Source organism: Gobio gobio (genome assembly GCF_949357685.1).
Source record: "Gobio gobio genome assembly, chromosome: 6".
In the NCBI taxonomy this organism is placed as follows: Eukaryota; Metazoa; Chordata; class Actinopteri; order Cypriniformes; family Gobionidae; genus Gobio; species Gobio gobio.
In genome coordinates this window covers 45,944,847-45,964,242 of record NC_137102.1, presented here as the reverse complement: position 1 = coordinate 45,964,242, position 19,396 = coordinate 45,944,847, and the positions used below count along the sequence as shown (strand labels likewise).

Genomic DNA, 19,396 nt, shown 5'->3' with positions numbered 1-19,396 from the left:
ATTTATATATATATATTAGTGCTGTCAATCGACAGTAGCCTAGGCATCAGTATCACCGATAACAATACCGCTACTTTTTTCATAATTTAAGCCATTAATTATAGCCATTCAGCATTACAGTAAAATTAGTAGCTATATGTTTTACCTTTTATTAGGCTTTTAAAAAATACAACAACTTTTAATTTAAGTAAACTTAAAATAAGCTTCACATAAACCCATTATAACAAATGTCACATTTACCTGCGCCCCCGCGGCTTTCTGTGCACACGAGTTGTTTGTGTGTCTGTATTCACAGAAGCGTGCCAATATCGCAATATCGCGCTTGAATTGTTTAAAAGCATTTGCATGAACAAGAGTGTGGTCATATACATTATGCTAGCCAAAGGATAATGGGAAAAAACGGAAGCTGCGTTAATTGCATTAAACTAAACTAAAATTCATTGCATGCGTTAACGTGTCAATTTTGACAGCACTAATATATATGTTAAACAAATCTAATAATAAAAACTTTTTTTTTTACCTTTCTATGCAATAGAGGGTTAAGTCGTTCTCCATTGCAAATTTGCCATAAAAATTATGTAAAAAAAACTTTCTCACAGAATCCTTCATCTGGAAAGTTCTGCGGAATGTGGGAAGACACAGTGTGGATGTGAAGAGCCTAAGGGCAGCAGATCTGGATAAGCTTGCTGTTCTTATCGCAGACGCTCTGCAGGTGGTGGAACATCAGCCAGGTCAGGGAGAGACGCCCAGAGACCTGGAGACACAGTGGCGTCCTGAGGACGAGGGAGAAGACGTGCAATACGAGGACCAGCATCCTGAGAGTTATGCAATGGATCAGACCCCTAAAGACAGTGCTCAGAAGCAGAGGGAGGTGGATGAGGAAAGTTCATCTGTCACTCAAAAGACCATCCTGCCTGTGACAGGTAACATCATCTGAAGCAAAGCCAAGTATTCACTCATACGTAGACAAACATTTATAATGATCATGATATTTCTCTTTTAGAGGGACAGACAGTAGGGGAGGAGAAGAGAACCATGGACAACAAGGTAGTACTAGTGTTGGTTGAAGCTCAGAAACATACATCATGCAAGTAAACAAATGCAGATGTTTTCTGTCCACTCTTAGGCCACATTTACATTACATTGTTCAAGTGACCCATTTCCGATTTTTCCTCCCATATGGCACAGATCGGATATTACCCACAAGCGTGTAAGCAGGAAAAAAGCACATTATCAGATCAATTTCAGGCCTCATTCATATGTGGAAATAAATCTGATATGAATCGGATACATGCATTTGCGTCTGCCATGTAAGAGGACAGATGGGATATTCCCCTGTCAATGTGAGTTGTACGTCAGGTGGACACCAACCGCGATCACATGACTCTTTAAAATAGCACAATGAAGGACGAAGGCTTAACCCAATGTTTTGCTGACCTTAAAGATGGTGCAGAAAGCAAAAGCCATTTTTACTATTTAACAGAGAACATTGGCATCAGAAGAATTTATCTAGTTTAATGTTCCAAAAAACAGTCAGTGTGTATCAGATTCTCAGGGGACTGACTGAATGTTGAATTACATTTCATTAAGATAAAAATTATATAATTATAAAACAAATATTATGCATGGAATTTTCCTTCAAGTATGTATTTACATTCTGCTTGTGTTTATTTCCTATTTCAGCAGGAAGTGGGCTTTTTAGGAAAGTTGCTGCAGTACCTGGATAAAACCTCCAGCTCAGAACCAGAGCCTGTTGAAAAGGGGCAGGGCGTGTCTGTAGAGAAGGTTCGTAGCCGAACAACACACCGGGAGGTGGGGATGCAGAAAAAGGCCATAGAGAGAGTGGAGGAGGTAGAGGGCTGGGTGCAGGCAGCAGCTATAGCGCCCTCCTCTGGCCTGAAGGAAAACCCTGCACCCCACCGCAAGAACATGAAAGTAGAGGATCTTCAGTTGGATGTTCAAAGCAACGCTAATAATGACATCTACGGATACATTATTACTGACACAGAGTAAGACCCTCCCTCTCCCTTTCTTTCTTTCTTTCTTTCTCAATTAAATTCAGTGTATTTTATTGGCCAGGGCTGCGTTTCCCAAAGTTGATCGTAGAGACCATTGGTGGCACTGGCAATTGTTCTACGATCAACTTAGGTTTACGATGCTTTTTGGGAAATGCAGCCCTGTTTTCCACACATTATTAATGAAGCATTCAATCAGTACAAGAGCAATAGTAAATATATAAAATATAGAAATTTGTTTTCTGTTTAAAATGTAATATTCCTGTGATGGCAAAGCTGAATTTTCAGCATCATTACTCCAGTCTTCAGTGTCACATGATCTTCCAGAAATCATTCTAATATGCTGATTTGATGCTCAAATAACATTTTAACATTTATTATTATTATCAAATTTGAAAACAGTTGTAGGGATTAATATTTTTGTGGAATATGTAATTATTAGTAATTAATTCATATTTGTTTTTGGATTATTAATGTGTCCTTGCTGAATAAAAGTATTATTTCTTTAAAACAAAAAACTTACTTACCCTAACATTTTGAAAGGTAGTGTATATATTTTTTGTATTATACGTTTTTAATCTAAACATTATTATAATCGCCACACTCGGTTGCAGCATGGAATGAAATGAGAAGGATCTAAACACAGCAGATAGTTTATTAAATGCAAACTCAAAGAAACTAAACACTAAAAGTAGCAAAACACAAACAGAACAACTGGTACACCCTGACGATGAACAGAACAAACAAGACACAGGTCATAACTCAATCAATCAATGAAAAGCAGCAGACTTAAGAACCCAGATAAAGGAAACTGATCTAGAAACGATGAAAACCATCTGTATGTTTTGTATGTACTAAACATGGAAAGTTTTTCCTTCGCATTTTTCACGTACAAACGACATTGTCGTCAAAACGATCCTCTCAAAAAATGCTGTATGCCAGGTCAGTAGTTTGCGAGGTCACTTTGTAAAGAAACACTACACACCTTTAGACTGAACACATAATACGCATTTGCATGAAGTCACCGTTTTCCGAAATGTGCACTTTGAAACCCGTTTTCAAAAGTTTGCGTTTTCAAGCCCCCAAAACACTGGTCAATACGGCATAAGAAGTTTTCAGTTTTTAATTGAAAACGGTGTTGTGTAAACGTCCCCTAAATGTCAAACTCAAGCACAGAACAAACAAGACGTAATCCTTACAATAATGTGATCAGAATCAAAAGCTTTTCAAGATCTCTTTTAAAAGTGTCTCTTCCTCTCTGGATCAGGAATCTTCCCACTGATAAGGGTTTGTATCTGATGGAGTTGGTGGCTCGTAAAGCGAAGATTCAAATGACGGATTTCTCAGAGCTCTCGTGAGTTGTGATTGTATATATTTTGTATGTATTTTGTGTCTGTATATGTCTTTGTGTCTCCATCAATGCATGTCTGTTAATTATTTCTCAAATCAGGATAAAAACCACAATGGTGTAAAATATATATTGTAAGCTTAGAAATGAGTAAAGTAAATATATTTTTACGTTTAAATGCACCATTTATTGTATTTATTAGTTTTATGGTTAAAACGCTAACCAAGGGTATATTTCATATTTTTGGACACCAACATGATTCCTCAAAATAAGTTGTTGTGTGCTTCTGTATTTTTGTTAGTGTTGTTAGTCCAGCTGTGACGTTTCAGGTCCGCCCAAACGCTCAGAACATCACTACAACGGATGTGGCTAATGTAGCAGGTTAGTTTAGTCATTCAATTCAATTCAATTCAATTCAAATTTATTTGTATAGCGCTTTTCACAATACACATTGTTTCAAAGCAGCTTTACAGAAAGTGCATTTCATAAATGTACATTGAAAAATGTTAGAAAGAGAATGTTAAAGAAAAATGTTAGAAAAAGTTAATCAATCATGTATTAATTTAGGCCATAACAATGCTGGCGTTGAGTCGTCTCTTCACAGGCGTCGAGTCGTCTCATCACAGGTGTTGGGGCATCTGAAGTCTCCATGAGAGGCTGGATACAAACTGGAGCTGACAAACTATTTACCTCGGAACTAGTTTCCCGAGATAACAACAGAAAAGCAGATGGGAAATAATTAGCATAGCTGCTGTTCAGAATATTAATGCTTTTGATCCGATTTAACTGTAGTATAAAATGTAATTATTATTGCTTGGCTAAAGAGGTGCGTCTTTAATCTAGTTTTAAACTGGGACAGCGAGTCTGAACCTCGAACAATATCAGGAAGACTATTCCAGAGTTTAGGAGCTAAATGTGAAAATGCCCTCCCTCCTTTAGTGGACTTAGATATCCTAGGAATGACCAGAAGCCTCGAATTTAGTGATCTTAAAGAGCGCAATGGATTGTAGGGCGATAGAAGATCCGTTAAATACACTGGAGCTAAACCAATTAGGGCTTTATAGGTCAGTAGCAATACTTTGTAATTGATACAGAACTTAATAGGTAACCAGTGTAGAGATGATAAAATTGGTGTTATATGATCATATTTTCTTGACCTAGTAAGAACTCTAGCAGCTGCGTTTTGGACTAACTGTAGCTTGTTTATTGATGATGCAGGACAACCAGCTAATAAAGCATTACAGTAATCTAGTCTCGAGGTCATGAATGCATGAACTAACTTTTCTGCATCAGAAATAGATAGCATGTTACGTAGCTTAGCAATGTTTCTAAGGTGGAAAAATGCTGTTTTTGTAACATATGAAATATGATTTTCGAAAGACAAGTTGCGGTCTAATATAACACCCAGGTCTTTTACTGTAGTGGATAAAGTGACAAGACATCCTTCCAAGTTAAAGTTGTATTGTGAGAGGTTTTGTAAGAGTTAACTAATGATATACAAGAAGCTTTTTCATGAAAGTCTCTGTTCAGACTTATGACTACTCTGATCTTCTCTGATTCTGATTCTTCTCTTGTATCAGTCCATCAAAAAGAGGAACTGGAAAAAGAAGTGAAAGTCAAGATCGTGGAGGCTGGAGTCACTGATGTGAGATTCTTTCTACTTTTTTCTCTCATTGTCACCTCTCTCCAAGTTAATACTCAGAATAAAATGAATCAAATATACTGCATAAAAACTATTGTTAATCAAATCACTGCAAAAATTAAAATTGAGGCACTATTTGGGGTTCCTCATATCGCCACACTTCTGAAGAACTTTATAAAACGCCAGTTCTCTAAAGAACTTGCAAAATGAAGCCCATAAATCCTGCAAGAGTTTGGAAGACTGTCAGTGGTTTATCTATTAAAATTATAAGAAGGTTTTGAGCCACTTGAAACATTTAAAATGAAGCTGTCCATGTTTACAGCAGGATCTGAGTCACCTTCAAAAGGATGCTTAGATATTCTCAAGAAGGTTCTGCCAGTGTCTGAAGAATAAATAAAGAACAAAACAGATACATTTTGACTCTGACAACAGCTACAGCATCCTTTTCTTTATATATATCAGAGAAAATAAATGCACTTTCAAATTGAAAAAATTCCTCATCTTTCTCTTTTTCTCTAGAGAAGTAAACTGAATCAGATTCCCACCAAGTACAGTCGCTCTGAGTCTCTGAAGTTTCTGATTCTGACTGTGATTTCCATCATCTGCATCATTGGGGTGTTGCTGGCGTCCAGCGTGGTCTACTGTCTGCGTCACCGCTCTCATCACAAACTCAAAGAGAAGCTTACCAACCTTGGCTCCGACCCCGCCACTGATGCCACTGCTACCTACCAGGTACCAAAGAGTGTTTGTGTGTGTTTGTAGTGTTGTTCCTTCGAGATTTTCTTTGATATATGACATTTCCATCTCTCTCTAGGAGCTGTGTAGGCAGCGAATGGCAGTGAAGCCTCCTGTAGAGAAGTCAGATCCTATTCACTCTTCTCGTATAAATAGTGTGTCATCTCAGATGAGTGAGGGCCCGATGCCTAGTCCCTCTGCTCGCACTAGCACCTCCTCCTGGAGCGAAGAACCCGCCCACTCCAACATGGACATCTCTACTGGTCATATGATATTGGTACGCACCCAAACAAACACACACCACGAAAGTTTAAAAATGTAACACAGATGCATTAATTCAATGCCATTGGAATAGTTGAAATCTTCACTCACAAATATAAACTTAAAATTGAAACTTAAAATTAAGTTAAACATTTTATTAAAACGTAGTAAAATTTTTTTTATTATTTAAACAACATTTTATTTTTGTAATTTATCACAAATACATTTTTTGAATGTATTTTTGAAAGAAGTCTCTTCTGCTCACCAAGGCTACATTAATTTGATAAAAAATATTTAAAAACAGCAATATTGTGAAATATTATTAAAATGTTTAGTAACTGTCTCTATTTTAATATAATTTAAAATCTGAATTTTCAGCATCATTACTCCAGTCTTCAGTGTCACATGATCCTTCAGAAATCATACTAATACGCTGATTTGCTGCTCAAGAAATATTTCTTATTATTATCAATGTTGAAAACAGTTATGCTGCTTAATATTTTTGTGGAAACCATGATACTTTTTTCAGGGTTCATTGATGAATAGAAACTTTAGAAGAACAGCATATATAAAATATAATTATTTTGTAACATTGTAAGTGTCTTCACTGTCACTTTTGATCAATTTGATGCACCTTTAATAAAGGTCTTACTGACCACAAACTTTTGAACGGTAGGGTAATTTTCTGTTTCATAAGAGGCCTAATGCATAAAGACAAAAGACATGCAAAAATATCCTGTATGTTCCTCTGTGTACACTTATAGGCATATATGGAAGACCACCTGAAAAATAAGAATCGTTTGGAGTCAGAGTGGGAGGCGCTCTGTGCGTACCAGGCTGAGCCCAATGCCACCACCATCGGACAGAGAGACAGCAACGTCAAGAAAAACCGCACAAGCACAGTCATAGCCTGTGAGTCAAACATACATATTTGTTTATTTATGTATGTCCTGTAACCATTGGTGTATTAATGCATTTCCATGCTGTAATTGAGCTTTTCAAATTGGTAATTAAAATATGTGGGGGTTTTTTCTTTAGATGATCATTGCAGAATAACTCTGAAGTTGGAGAACAATCAAGGCAACTCGGACTACATCAATGCCAGCCCAATCGTGAGCCCAAACTACATACTTCAGCAAAAAGCAACAAACTATAACTCAAACTGCACACTACAAACTATAGTGCAAACCACACACTACATCACAAACTGGATAAACCACTAGGTGTTGGAAACTTCAACCCTGGTTGCTCCAGGGTGACTGCACCTGTTGAAAATACTTAGCGTAAAATTACTTTAGAAGGCATTGATTAACTGTCTGTGGACCAATTAACAAAACAACTGAGACCTGCTTTATTACCACTGTGCCCTTAAGGAAGACACTTAACCACTTCAGTGCTCTTTGCCATCACAGTAGGACAGCGCGATTAATCGCAGGCTTAAACTGATTTTCCTTATTGCGATTTAGAAATCGCAATGGCTGCGATAATTTTTTTTGCGCAGCTTGTCAATGTGGCACGACTCTGTGATCAGTAGTAAATTCTGCTCCATCTGAAAGCACTGCTAGTTTGAGTCGTGCAACATGCATCAAACATGAGAAGCATTTATTAACCTCTTGTCCAACAAAAGACAACATTTAATAACGCGTTTTTACTCACTTCATAACAACAGTTGAGCATCCTTCTGTGAGATGATGTGGCTTCTTACACAGAATAAGGCACACAACATATTATTTCATAGTATTCTATACAGTGATAAAGGCTATGTCGGACAGCATTGAAGTATAAACATTATTATCATGAAAATACCCGAAATGGGTTGAAGAACACAAATAAACCATATATTGTCGCAGTCACATGCTTATTAGTCATGTTCAATCAATCAAAGTGTTTCAATCTTCTGTTTATTCAGCTACAGCAATAGTATGATGGCCATAGGGGGATGCTTTATGCTACTCCTGAGGTGCATATTCGGAGTTTCTGCACGAGAGCGCCCTCTGGCTTTCAGATAGACCAGCATTTACCCCTGATCACAGAGCCGTGCTTCACTAACAAGCTGCGCATCAAAAAAATCACAACCTTTGTCAAATCGCGTGGTTTCATTTCGATTAATCGGCACCCTACATCACAGTTAACATTATTTTGCTATGTTCAAAATCGAAAACTTTTCTACTATGAAGTATGCAAAAAACAGTACGCCAACAAAGTATGTCCGAATGCATAGTATTCGAAAAACAGTAGGCGAAAAATACCCGGATTACCTACTGCTTCTGCTGAAATTCTGAAATGCGCATTCGAAGGACACTTTTCTATCCCATGCGGCTACGCGAGAGGATTTGTGAATAGCAGTGAAGCAACACAACTGACGCCATTGGTCAAATTATAATGACAACATGGCGATATAGTACATCTGAATTTCATTATATTACCCATATAGAACAACATACTTTTTTAACAGTCAAGAAGTAAGTTCTAAACCAAATGTAGTACCTACTATACAGAATGAGATTTCGGACACAGCATTAGTATTATCAACAGAAAAGTCGGCAGTCAGCCTAACACTCAGTACAGATGTTATGGGCAGCATTAGTTGATTTGCATAAGTGAATTGGATACTATAACGATGCAGACTGTGCATGCAAATAAATGGCACACTTCATTCTTTGTGTTTTGATGGCTCATTCTGTAGTATCATTTACATATTTATTATTTAAACCATATTCAGTCTGATTGCATGTGATGCAGAAAGGTTTATTGTGTGTTTTCTCTCTCTCAGATGGATCATGACCCTCGTAACCCTGCGTACATCGCCACTCAGGGCCCGCTGCCCTCCACCGTGGCTGACTTCTGGCAGGTAAACTGCATTATTTGTTTGTAATCTGACATAGAATGTTTGTGTTGGTTAGAGTGTGGTCGTGTGTGTTCTCTAACACAAGGTCTGGAAAAGCCTGTGTGTGTTGTCTTGCAGATGGTCAGGAAGAGCTTGTACAGTATGTGTCTGTGTAACGTGTGTGTTCTCTTGCAGATGGCCATGCAGTGTGTGTGTAACATTGCGTGTGCTCTCTTGCAGATGGTCTGGGAGAGCGGGTGTGTGGTGATTGTCATGTTGACTCCTCTCACTGAGAACGGTGTGAAACAGTGTTACCACTACTGGCCCGATGAAGGCTCCAACCTCTATCACATTTATGAGGTACCCTAAACACAAATATTTTCCTTGCAGAGAAAGGGCGACTGCTTGTGGGTTTTTGTTCTGCTGTTTTGGTGGTAGAAAACCTGACAAAAGAATCAGCTTATGTAACGGAGGAAAGGTAGTAAGAGCTGTGCAGGTAAACCTCACTCCCATGGCCTCAAGAGTCGTGCTAGAGGCTGTGGTCTTGCCCATTCGAATCCTGCTCTGAGAGGTTCGAGTAGGAACAGTTACATTTAGAGTTTTCTGTCATATTTAGACACATTTGCTCAAGTCTACTGATAGGATTTCATCACATCAGCCTGTTTGACACAATACAGCAATTACATTGTTTTTTCAAAAACCTTTGTTTCAGTCACATTTTTACAGCACATCCACCATATGTATGACCATCAGCAGGGCAATGTAATGGCAGTGAATACAAAATCACATGACGAGATCGAATCGATCGTTTTCTGATCGATCTCAAGTTAGCGCAGAACCTACCAAATCTAATATTTGTGGACATTTATAAATGTTTTTTATTCCTGAAATCACAATTCATCTCAATATACTGGCACGATAAATGGAGATGGATAGTGGATTAAATACACAGTATAAATGTCTTGTGCTAACTTGCTAAAAAAAACTAAAAATGCTTTCTGGGACCTGGTATGGATCAAATCCCGTGCTAATTTTTTTTCTTGATATTTCTGTCCATATGTTTTTGTATTCACTGCCATTACTTTGTAGCCTAGAAATCTATCAGTATCAAGATGCATTTTGACTAAATTCAAGCATTAAAGAGAAAACAGTGTCTTCACTTTTATCTTTTTACACATTCATTTCCCACATATAATTGAATGAGGAAAGGAAAAACAAAAGAAAACAGCAACAACAGACTAGCATGTTGACTACTTGACCATACATTTTGCTCTCCTTTCTTTCTGGCCAGCAAATTTCTCAATGACTCTCTGATTAAAGTCAGTCATCTCAGTAGTGTCATGACGTTTGCATTGTTCAGTTAGATATTTGAGGTCTCTTACCCCCGTTGTTGTCCACAAAACAGTACCGACACTTTGAAATAAAAGACAGGGAAAGCAATGAAGGGCATTGCTAACAACACATCCAGCCAGCCACCTACGTTTCTCATAACAAGCGCGTGAAGCTCCGAGTGCAGCTGCGTCCTGTCACTGGCCTGTTGCTGGATTTGTAAATCGTGTTGGTCCAGTTCGGGATCCTCTATCCTATTTTTTCTTCCAATGAACGCGTTGTGAAATAATTTGGTTTAACTGCTGCCATCTCTACGAAAGTGATCATCCTAACAAGGTTTTGGCGGAGTCGGAGTGACGCTTTAGTGGCCAAGAGCGTAAAGTTGAATGACAGGTGACGAGAACCAATCAGATTGGATAAAATAACACGCATCCAATTCTGATTCGCCAGGGACGCAGCGACCTGCGTCCGGAGGAGGATCTTTAAGAAACCAATTAGAGACCAGCATCAGGTCACATGCTGCCCGTATATTTTTGGACTCAGATAGACATCCATTTGTCCGGCGTCCCTCGCCCATGAAACCGCATGAAAAATATTGAAGAACATATAAAATAGTTAACCGTTCAAAGCCAGTTTTTATTAAATGCTGAGGCTCTTACTAACAGCCGGCACGTCGTATGAGTAAACTATTTTATTTTTATTTCACTTTTATATCATTTTTGTATACATGTATATTTCTGGAATTCTGACGGGGACGGCACCCCAGCGCCCTCTATTGACCAGCCGCCACTGTTGTCACCACTGATAGCGCTCTGGGTGGTTGTGGCGGTATCCTATTGCGTGCAGAGGGAATTTGAAAGAAAACTGTTTATCCCGCCTCTCGGATTGAGCCATGCCAATGGTGTGTTCCCAGACACAACATCTTGATGTGGGTCTGGCTTGTCAGGCTAATTACTTTGCCTTGCGGATGATTATAAATATGGCATATGACTGAAACGGATTAATATACAAGTAAAGAATTTGCTGTAGAATAAAGTATATATTATAAGTAAAACATGTAAGTAATTTAACATAATTGCATCAATACTAGTGGAAAACGGTTGAAATTATAGGCTATGAATAAAACAAAATTGTTTTAAAATGTTTAGGGTTGTTGTCTTAAATGCAAAGCCACTGAATTAACCACTGAAATTTAGCTCACTAAATTTTGCAATTTACATTTATTGTTGAGTAAATTCATATTGTAAAATGAATGTGTGATTATATGCACATTTATTATAAAAAAACAGGCAGTTTTCATCATCTTGTGTATGTTCCTTGTAGAGGCATAAGGCCAGCATTTTTGTTTTAATTTTGTTTTCAGATTGTTTCAATGTTAATAATTTAAGATACAAAGTGTAATTTTTAGATTGAAATTGATAGTACATTGAAAAATTAAAATTCTGTCATAATTTACTCACACTCATATAATTTAAAAACTGCATGAGATTCTTTCTTCTGTGGAACATGAAGATATTTTGAAAAATGTCTAAGATTTTCATGAGTATCCCTTTAAGTTCTCATGTAATAATAGCTGCAATTTAATGCAAATGCAGAACACTATAATGGGACAATCACAAAACAGTGACTATAATTTTTGATTTGGTTTCCTGTATTCTTTATTTTGCCCTCTGTATCTAGTGATATTTGCACTGCTGTGTGTGGTGCAGTTAGGTATAATAACATTACTCTTTTTTTCCTCATATGTTTGTTAATGTAGGTGAATCTGGTTTCTGAGCATGTGTGGTGTGAGGACTTCCTGGTTCGAAGCTTTTACTTGAAGAACATGCAGACTAATGAGACCCGTACGGTCACACAGTTTCATTATCACACCTGGCTGAACGACCGAAGGCCCGAAACCAGCCAAACCCTGCTCGATTTCCGCAGGTGCGCGCGTGCACGTGTTGTTTGGGTGTTGTGCGAGCGTGTGTGTGTGTGTGTCAGTTCCTGAGCGGTTGCCAGTGTCATTTTTGTGGTCGTGCAGCTAGTTCACTGGCTCCAGTTGCATAGTCACAAAAGTGATCATTGACAACTGCGACTCTGCATCCAACTGCACCCTGGGATACCAGCCCACACCCTCAACCTCTCTCCTCCCTCAATCTTTGTTCAACCTTTCTGCCTTCTAACCTCTGACCTATGATTTCCTCCTTTTCTTCGCCTCTTACACACAATTCTCTGTGTAGATCTGTTCTCTCTGTCTTTCTTATATTTTCAGTTTTTGTGTCAGAATAGTTGTTTCGTTCTGGGCCCCGCCCCTGTTATTGCTGATCTGCACAACCAGCAGCAGTGTTTATAAATGTAAATCAGTAACATGGCTGAAGCTAATGTGGCTGTCTGTGTGTTTGTGTGGGTCAGGTTTTGTCTACATTGTGCTGATCAAAATAGCTCAGTAAATAGAATGTATTAATACAAAATTAATTAATTAATAGAATAATATTAAAATGAAAATAAAAGAATGCAGAGAGGTTTGTATCAAGTTAAGGGGTTGGGATATAAAATATTGTTAGCTTAGTACAGTATAAAAACAATAGAAGACAATGGAAAGTCATCAACATGACAGATTCAAACAAACGTGTGTGATTTGTCCTGCATAATTAATCGTATTTAATCCCCAAATCTTTTATAATAATATTTACGTCAAAACTTTAATCTGTTTTTATACACTATACTGTTCAAAAGTTTGGGGTCAGTAAGATTTTTTTTAAGAAACACTTTTAATCAGCAAGGATGCAAAAGTGACCATAAACACATTTATAATGTGACAAAATATTTAAATTTCAAGTAATTGCTGTTCTTTTGAACTTTCTATTCATCAAATAATCCTGAAACAATGAATCATGGTTTCCACAAAAAAATATTAAGCATCAAAAACTGAACTTTTCAAAATTGATAAGGTTTTAGAATGATTTCTGAAGGATCATGTGACTCTGAAGACTGGAGTAATGATGCTGAAAATTCAGCTTTGTCTTGACAGGAATATATTAAAATAATATTTCACAATATTACCGTTTTTACCTTATTATTTTTTCAAATAAATGCAGCCTTGGTGAGCAGAAGAGGCTCTTTAGCATAAGAAAAATCTTACCGACCCTAAACTGTGGAAGGGTAGTGTATATTTCATTTTTGTATTAATTTATCATTTTTTATTATATGAAACTGATTCACTCCATCTCTTCTGTAGAATTTTGCTGCATCTGAAGTATCTTTACAAGTTCCATATGTCTGTGTGTATGGGTGTGTGTCTGTGTTTATGATTGTATGTGTGTCTTCTTTCCAATAGGAAAGTAAACAAATGCTACCGTGGAAGGTCATGTCCTGTCATTGTTCACTGCAGGCAAGTAAAAAACATTCACACACACACACACACACACACACACACACACACACACACACACACACACACACACACACACACACACACACACACACACTTAAATATTGTGCTGTCTGATGTATATTTTAAAGGTCCCATGGCATGGCATTTTTCTATTATTTTATAATGTTTCCTGAGGTGTACTTATATTGTTAGTATGATTTTTACATCATAAAAAGTCATAATTTAGAAATAAAAGGCATTTTTTCTATACTGCTGTTTGCCCTGTGGCTGAAGGCCCTGTTACAAGAGGCGTGTCTGCTGTGAGACTTCAGTAAAAACGCCCACTGTTGTGATTGGCTGACATCTTTGCATTTGATATGAGCGGAGGGGGTGTGGTTTAACGAGGTCTACGAGGCACGAGCTGCTGCCAGAGAGACGGATGGACCGGAGTTCACTTCACATCGGTTCTGTCAGTCTCAGTTCAGTGAACTGTTTTAGTTACAGCATATACTTCAGGTTATTAGTTTATTTCTAGTCGGAGGGGCTGTCACTCATGTCAGAAAGTTAGTAACTTTAGTAAATAATGGATCAGCGCTGACTGGAGACGCGAACCGTTTAGAACGATTCAGTCCGATTTGGTGAACTGATTCGGTTCACTAAAAAGAACCGGTTCAAAAGAAAGATCGTTCGCGAACCGGACATCACTAATGTACCAGAGACTGAGCTCAGCGATTGCTAACAAAGTTATTTATAGTAACTACTGAGTTGTGAGAGCGCTGTCTGTCAGCGCGAGTTTATTGTGTTTGTATTTGAGAGTTCTGAATAAACACGAGTCCCAGTCACGCCGAGTCCGTCTTCATCATTATTACCAACTTTGTAACACATGCAAAGTACCATTACAGCTGTCGAGATGAACGAGTTATGAGTAAGTGTTGATTATAGCATTATTTTTAGATGTTCCTATCATATGGAAAGCGTCAGTGACGCGCATTGAGTACACAGCGCAAACAAAGACACAACAGCAGTAATCGAATGTAATCCAGTTTATTGTGGGAATAGCTGGCTAGCCTAGCCCAGATACCCTCACGCTTACCCCCTTCTGCTTAATCTCGCGCCGCGTTTGGTGCCTCCGCTGTGGGCCAGATGCAGTACTGGGGGTCGGGGATGTTGGAGGCCGACCGGACAGTGCAGCCCGAGCCTCGGCGTGTGTAAGGTTTATCTCTAAAGATGTAACGACTGTATGCACATTGTAGAACCGATAGACGCGACGAGGACGTACAAAAACACTGACTCACAAGATAGAAAACACGAAAACACCGTTCAGTCGGGAGAGAGAGAAGCCGCAGCGTGTGCACGAATAATAAATAATTAGCTACACATAAGAAATCACTGATCACAGATCAGAAGGAACTGAAAAAAGACTTCTGTTTTCATTTGTACATCCAAACACTGAGAAACTGCCAGCGTTCACTCGTTCACAAGCAATGATGCAATGATCTCTCGAGCGTTTGCATGGGCCTGCTAGATTCTCTGGGTGGAGGAAAGGGAGGGAACCGTTCCTGCTTGGACGTCAAACCAGGAGACTTCAGGATTGGCTCGTCTGGCCTGTCATTTTCTCAAAGGCAGAGAGAGACAGCCAGAACTCGGGTTTACACCGATCAACATTTCTATCCACTTGGGGACAATATTCAGGCTAGGGGAACTCATATTAATGTTGAAAAAACCTCATAAAATGAAAATGTCATGCCATGGGACCTTTAATACTCTTGCTCTTTTTCAGTCAGAGAAGCCTGAAAACAGCCACTGTTTCAACTAGATTTATATTAGAAGTAAAATACAGTAAATAAGGCATGTATTCAACACAATTGTTCACTAAATGAACAATAGCAAGGGATGCAGGGATGACGTCAAAATCCGGGAGATTTTTCCGCCTTGAGATTTTTCTATGGGGTTTTATAATAGGGTTTTTTTACTTTATAAGTAAAATAAAGCCTGTGGTAAACATAATTTGACAAAAATATGACATTTTGTTCTACAACGTACACTACACACACTCACACCCCAAACTGTTACTTATTAGAACTAGTTTCTTATTGTCAAAAATAAATATAACTGCTTCAAAATTTGCGTTTTCAGTGTGGGTGTGAGCAATTTATGCTGTAGAACAAAACGTCAAAGTATCATCAAGTTATGTTTACCACAGGCTTTATTTTACTCGTAAATTGAAAAACCCCATATAGGAAAATCGCATGGGAACCAGGGGCAAATTAGTCTTCTGGGTTTTGACGTCATCCCTGCACCACTGCATATATTTTTTACAAAAATATTTTAATACAAAAAATATGCCGACAAATTTTGCCTGAATTTTGCAATTTTGCCTGAAATTTTGGAATGTTGCCTGAAATTCAAATCAGTGGGCCCACAACCAGGGCACTTTTGGGATAGGAAACAAGGTTTTAACTCTTTCCCCGCCATTGATGGAAATTTCCGGCTTTCCGTTATGCGGTAGGGGAGCTATTACACATCTTCTGAAAGAGTACTGAATTTTCTGATCAAAACACAGGTTTAGAAGAAGCAGAATACCTGCACATAACCTGCTTTCTGTTATACGTCCCTGGATGTAGTCTTTAAGAATAAAAATTCTCAGCGGTTTGCTCAAAAAGTTGCTTGTGTATGAAATGAATGAGGCTAGAATCATTTTTGTTGTTGTTGTTGTTGTTTAAAGCAGAGAGTCTATTCTTTCTTTTGATATATTGCATGTTCAGTGTAGCAAAGTTCGGTATAGGGAAGGAAGGAAGAAGACAGGGTCGGCTTGACTGAGACTTGTGGTATTTATTATCAAAATCAACAACTCAAACAAAATATAAACAACAGCTCAGTAAGTTTCTTTTCCCCTCAAAGTGTCCTCCAGAGTTTCCTTAGTCCCTCTGTGCCACGAGTCTGCAGTCAGTCTCTCTCCCAAATGTCCTCTTCCAGGTGGCTTTTATCTGGTCTCTCCACGCCCATTACTGGAACAAGACACAAGTGTTCATCATTTGCACTTAACCCACTTATGCCAAGCTCGTTTCCCAACTCTCTCTCCCGTCACAGACCTCACTAAACCACGCCCCCCCTGGCACATTCAGATATTCATACAAAATATTCTGGGGTCCATTCAATTTTTGTGAAAATGATCAAAAACGCTGGCGGCTGGCAACTTTTAAAAAAAGAAACGCTGGCGGGGAAAGAGTTAAGAGGGCGACAGCTGAAAGCGCGCCTACTCGCCATCTTTGTGTTTGCTACACTAATTTCATGTGCTGGCTGCAACTAGCAAAAGACAGATGGTTGGAAGAAAACACGTTTGGCTGTTTTCCATGCTCATGCTGTCATGATGACGTCAGAGGGAAAGCAAAGTCGTGTGAGAGACAGAAACGAGTTGTTACATTTTGACTAAAGGTTAAGCTTGTTTTTAAATAGCCGACACAAAAAAATCTGTAAACAGTTCTGCGACAGATCAGTCTGACAGCGCTTACAGAAACGTCCTGTTACAAAATAAAAGTATCTGTAATATGTTTAATTATTGAGGCTTTTTTTTGTTTTGTTTTATGTTGCCGTTTTCTTTTTTCCATTAGTGACGGAGCTGGACGGACTGGGACGTACATTTTGATTGACATGGTGTTGAATAAAATGGCCAAAGGTAAAGACAAAGAAAGCAGTGGATCAGATATCAGTGGCAGTCACTGTAATTACTGATATAAATATGACACAAGATTCTGTGCTTTACAGGTGCAAAAGAGATTGATATCGCTGCTACGCTGGAACACCTGAGAGACCAGAGACCCGGCATGGTTCAGACCAAGGTATGTACATACATATAGGCACTTATACACTGAAAAAGACACAATATCTTTTCATACTGAAATATACTCTGTGTCCTCCTCAGGATCAGTTTGAGTTTGCACTGACGACTGTAGCTGAGGAAGTGAACGCTATTCTCAAAGTCCTGCCACAGTGATACTTCCTTTCTTCCTACCTTTCTGTTTCTCTCTCTTGCTATCTTAGTTGTATATACACTCTGATCTCATGTCTGAGAAGATATATGTCCTAAAGAAACTATTTTGTCTGTAAAATGATTGGACTATATTCCGTAGTAATTAGGAAATTGTGTATTGGATTAGCTATGTGTGAAATATGAAAGAACATTTTATTTATGTCTTTACTTCATAATTTTCTTTTTTTCAGATATTAATTATTCTCTCATCATTGCTGTTTCTATTGCATATCACACAGAAATTTAAAATAAGACCAGGTCTGTTCTAAATATATAGTTAATTGGTCCGGAATTTATTGAATTAATTTGTGCTTTGTTATTTATGATTTAGAACTGTGTTCCATGGGTTATGTGTGACAACTACAGTTTTGCTGATTATCAGAGACCCACACAAAGCGTTAACATCCTGCACGTGAGATTTAGACCAAGAACACGCGGAGACTATTTCTGCCTTTCCAAGCCTAGGAAACTTTTAAATCATTCATAAATCAAAACTTTTGTTGTAAGACTAAAACTCTTAAGAAGCACTACCACTTTCTTGTGGTATTCAAATTGAATCTGTGCGCACAAACAGCGTGGATAGCAAGTAGAAATGCATGCAAGACTTGTGCAGAGTTGTGCTTTATGAATTTACTGCAAACTTGTGCATAGAAAATGTAAACAAATAAAATTCTGGCAAATTACAGTCTGAGCTCCATGCTGTTATTGAGAAGTTTCATGAGCATAAGGAGGAGTTCAGATCAGTGAACATCCACAAGAGCAATACAAATTCACTCATTTTAATAAGACATATCCTGACGCTCTATGTGGATATGCAATTCATCTCTTAATACAGATATTAATGTAGCCTGACCCAAATAGCAGCTCATACATCAACAAGAAAACAAATAGGAGGCTGTTCCTGAGCTATCTGCAGTGATCCTAAAGATTAATTTGGGGATATGCTGTAAAAGTGATATGATTAAAAAAAAGTGATACAAATATTCTGTGATGGGTCGGTTTCTCTGTAACATGTCTGTTTTGACTATACGAGTAATCGTTGTTAAACCCCCATTGAAGATTGATCATTACTAACAAGCTCATCTGTATGAACAAGTTTAGACTGCATATTTAAATTCAACATTAACAGACTATCGGTGTGTTTTGCGACTGAATAAGCTGTTTTGATCCTGTGCAGCTCCATAATAAAATTTCTTGTGTCTGTGAAGTAAAGCACAAATTCCTGAGTGTTCAAACATGCAAATGCACATTCGTTCTCAATCACGTGGGCACACACAATCTATCAATAATCATATAACCAACCTTCCTGTAGAAAGACACAAACCGTTTTTGTGTTTATGAGAGGAAATTATGATATTATGTATTGATTACACTGACATTCATTGTTTTTGTTCTTAATTTCTTAAAGGGTTCACCCCAAATTACATTTCTGTAATTAATTACTCACCCTCATGTCGTTCCAAACACTAAGACCTTTGTTCACCTTCTGAACATAAATTAAGATATTTTTGATGAAATCCGAGAGCTTTCTGAATATTCCTATTTGTTGTTTTAATTGCCCTTTGACCATAAAACTTTCTGTACAAGTTTGATGAAGAAACAAATTATACTTTGTAATTAAATTACACATGGCAGTTAAGGTTACACTTTATTTTACAGTGTCGTTGTTACATATGTTACATGTAGTTACTATAGTAAACAGTAAATTATGCATAATTACATGCAACTAAACCAAACCCTAATCCTACGCTAACCCTATAATAAATACATGTTGTTCATTAATATTACTCAGTACTTACATGTATAATTACACTTTAACAATGACACCTTGAAATAAATGAATGAATTACTGTC

General features: G+C 37.9%; 1 protein-coding gene across 2 annotated transcripts in view; it reads left to right on the top strand.

Moving 5' to 3' along the window:
• Nucleotides 1-18,745, top strand: part of slco5a1b (solute carrier organic anion transporter family member 5A1b) — a 45,744-nt gene extending 26,999 nt beyond the window's left edge. The window contains exons 7-23 of one of the 2 annotated variants that reach the window (XM_079818845.1): nucleotides 600-923; nucleotides 1,004-1,047; nucleotides 1,684-2,009; nucleotides 3,283-3,369; nucleotides 3,665-3,744; nucleotides 4,944-5,008; nucleotides 5,525-5,737; nucleotides 5,820-6,017; nucleotides 6,766-6,913; nucleotides 7,040-7,113; nucleotides 8,775-8,852; nucleotides 9,069-9,188; nucleotides 11,917-12,083; nucleotides 13,477-13,530; nucleotides 17,124-17,188; nucleotides 17,278-17,351; nucleotides 17,435-18,745. In XM_079818845.1, the coding sequence (XP_079674971.1) occupies nucleotides 600-923; nucleotides 1,004-1,047; nucleotides 1,684-2,009; nucleotides 3,283-3,369; nucleotides 3,665-3,744; nucleotides 4,944-5,008; nucleotides 5,525-5,737; nucleotides 5,820-6,017; nucleotides 6,766-6,913; nucleotides 7,040-7,113; nucleotides 8,775-8,852; nucleotides 9,069-9,188; nucleotides 11,917-12,083; nucleotides 13,477-13,530; nucleotides 17,124-17,188; nucleotides 17,278-17,351; nucleotides 17,435-17,506 (2,189 nt within the window). In that variant the 3' untranslated portion in view covers nucleotides 17,507-18,745. The remainder of the gene's footprint in view (nucleotides 1-599; nucleotides 924-1,003; nucleotides 1,048-1,683; nucleotides 2,010-3,282; nucleotides 3,370-3,664; nucleotides 3,745-4,943; nucleotides 5,009-5,524; nucleotides 5,738-5,819; nucleotides 6,018-6,765; nucleotides 6,914-7,039; nucleotides 7,114-8,774; nucleotides 8,853-9,068; nucleotides 9,189-11,916; nucleotides 12,084-13,476; nucleotides 13,531-17,123; nucleotides 17,189-17,277; nucleotides 17,352-17,434) is intronic. The other variant, XM_079818846.1, reaches the window with a different exon arrangement.
• The last annotated feature ends 651 nt before the right edge of the window (nucleotides 18,746-19,396 follow it).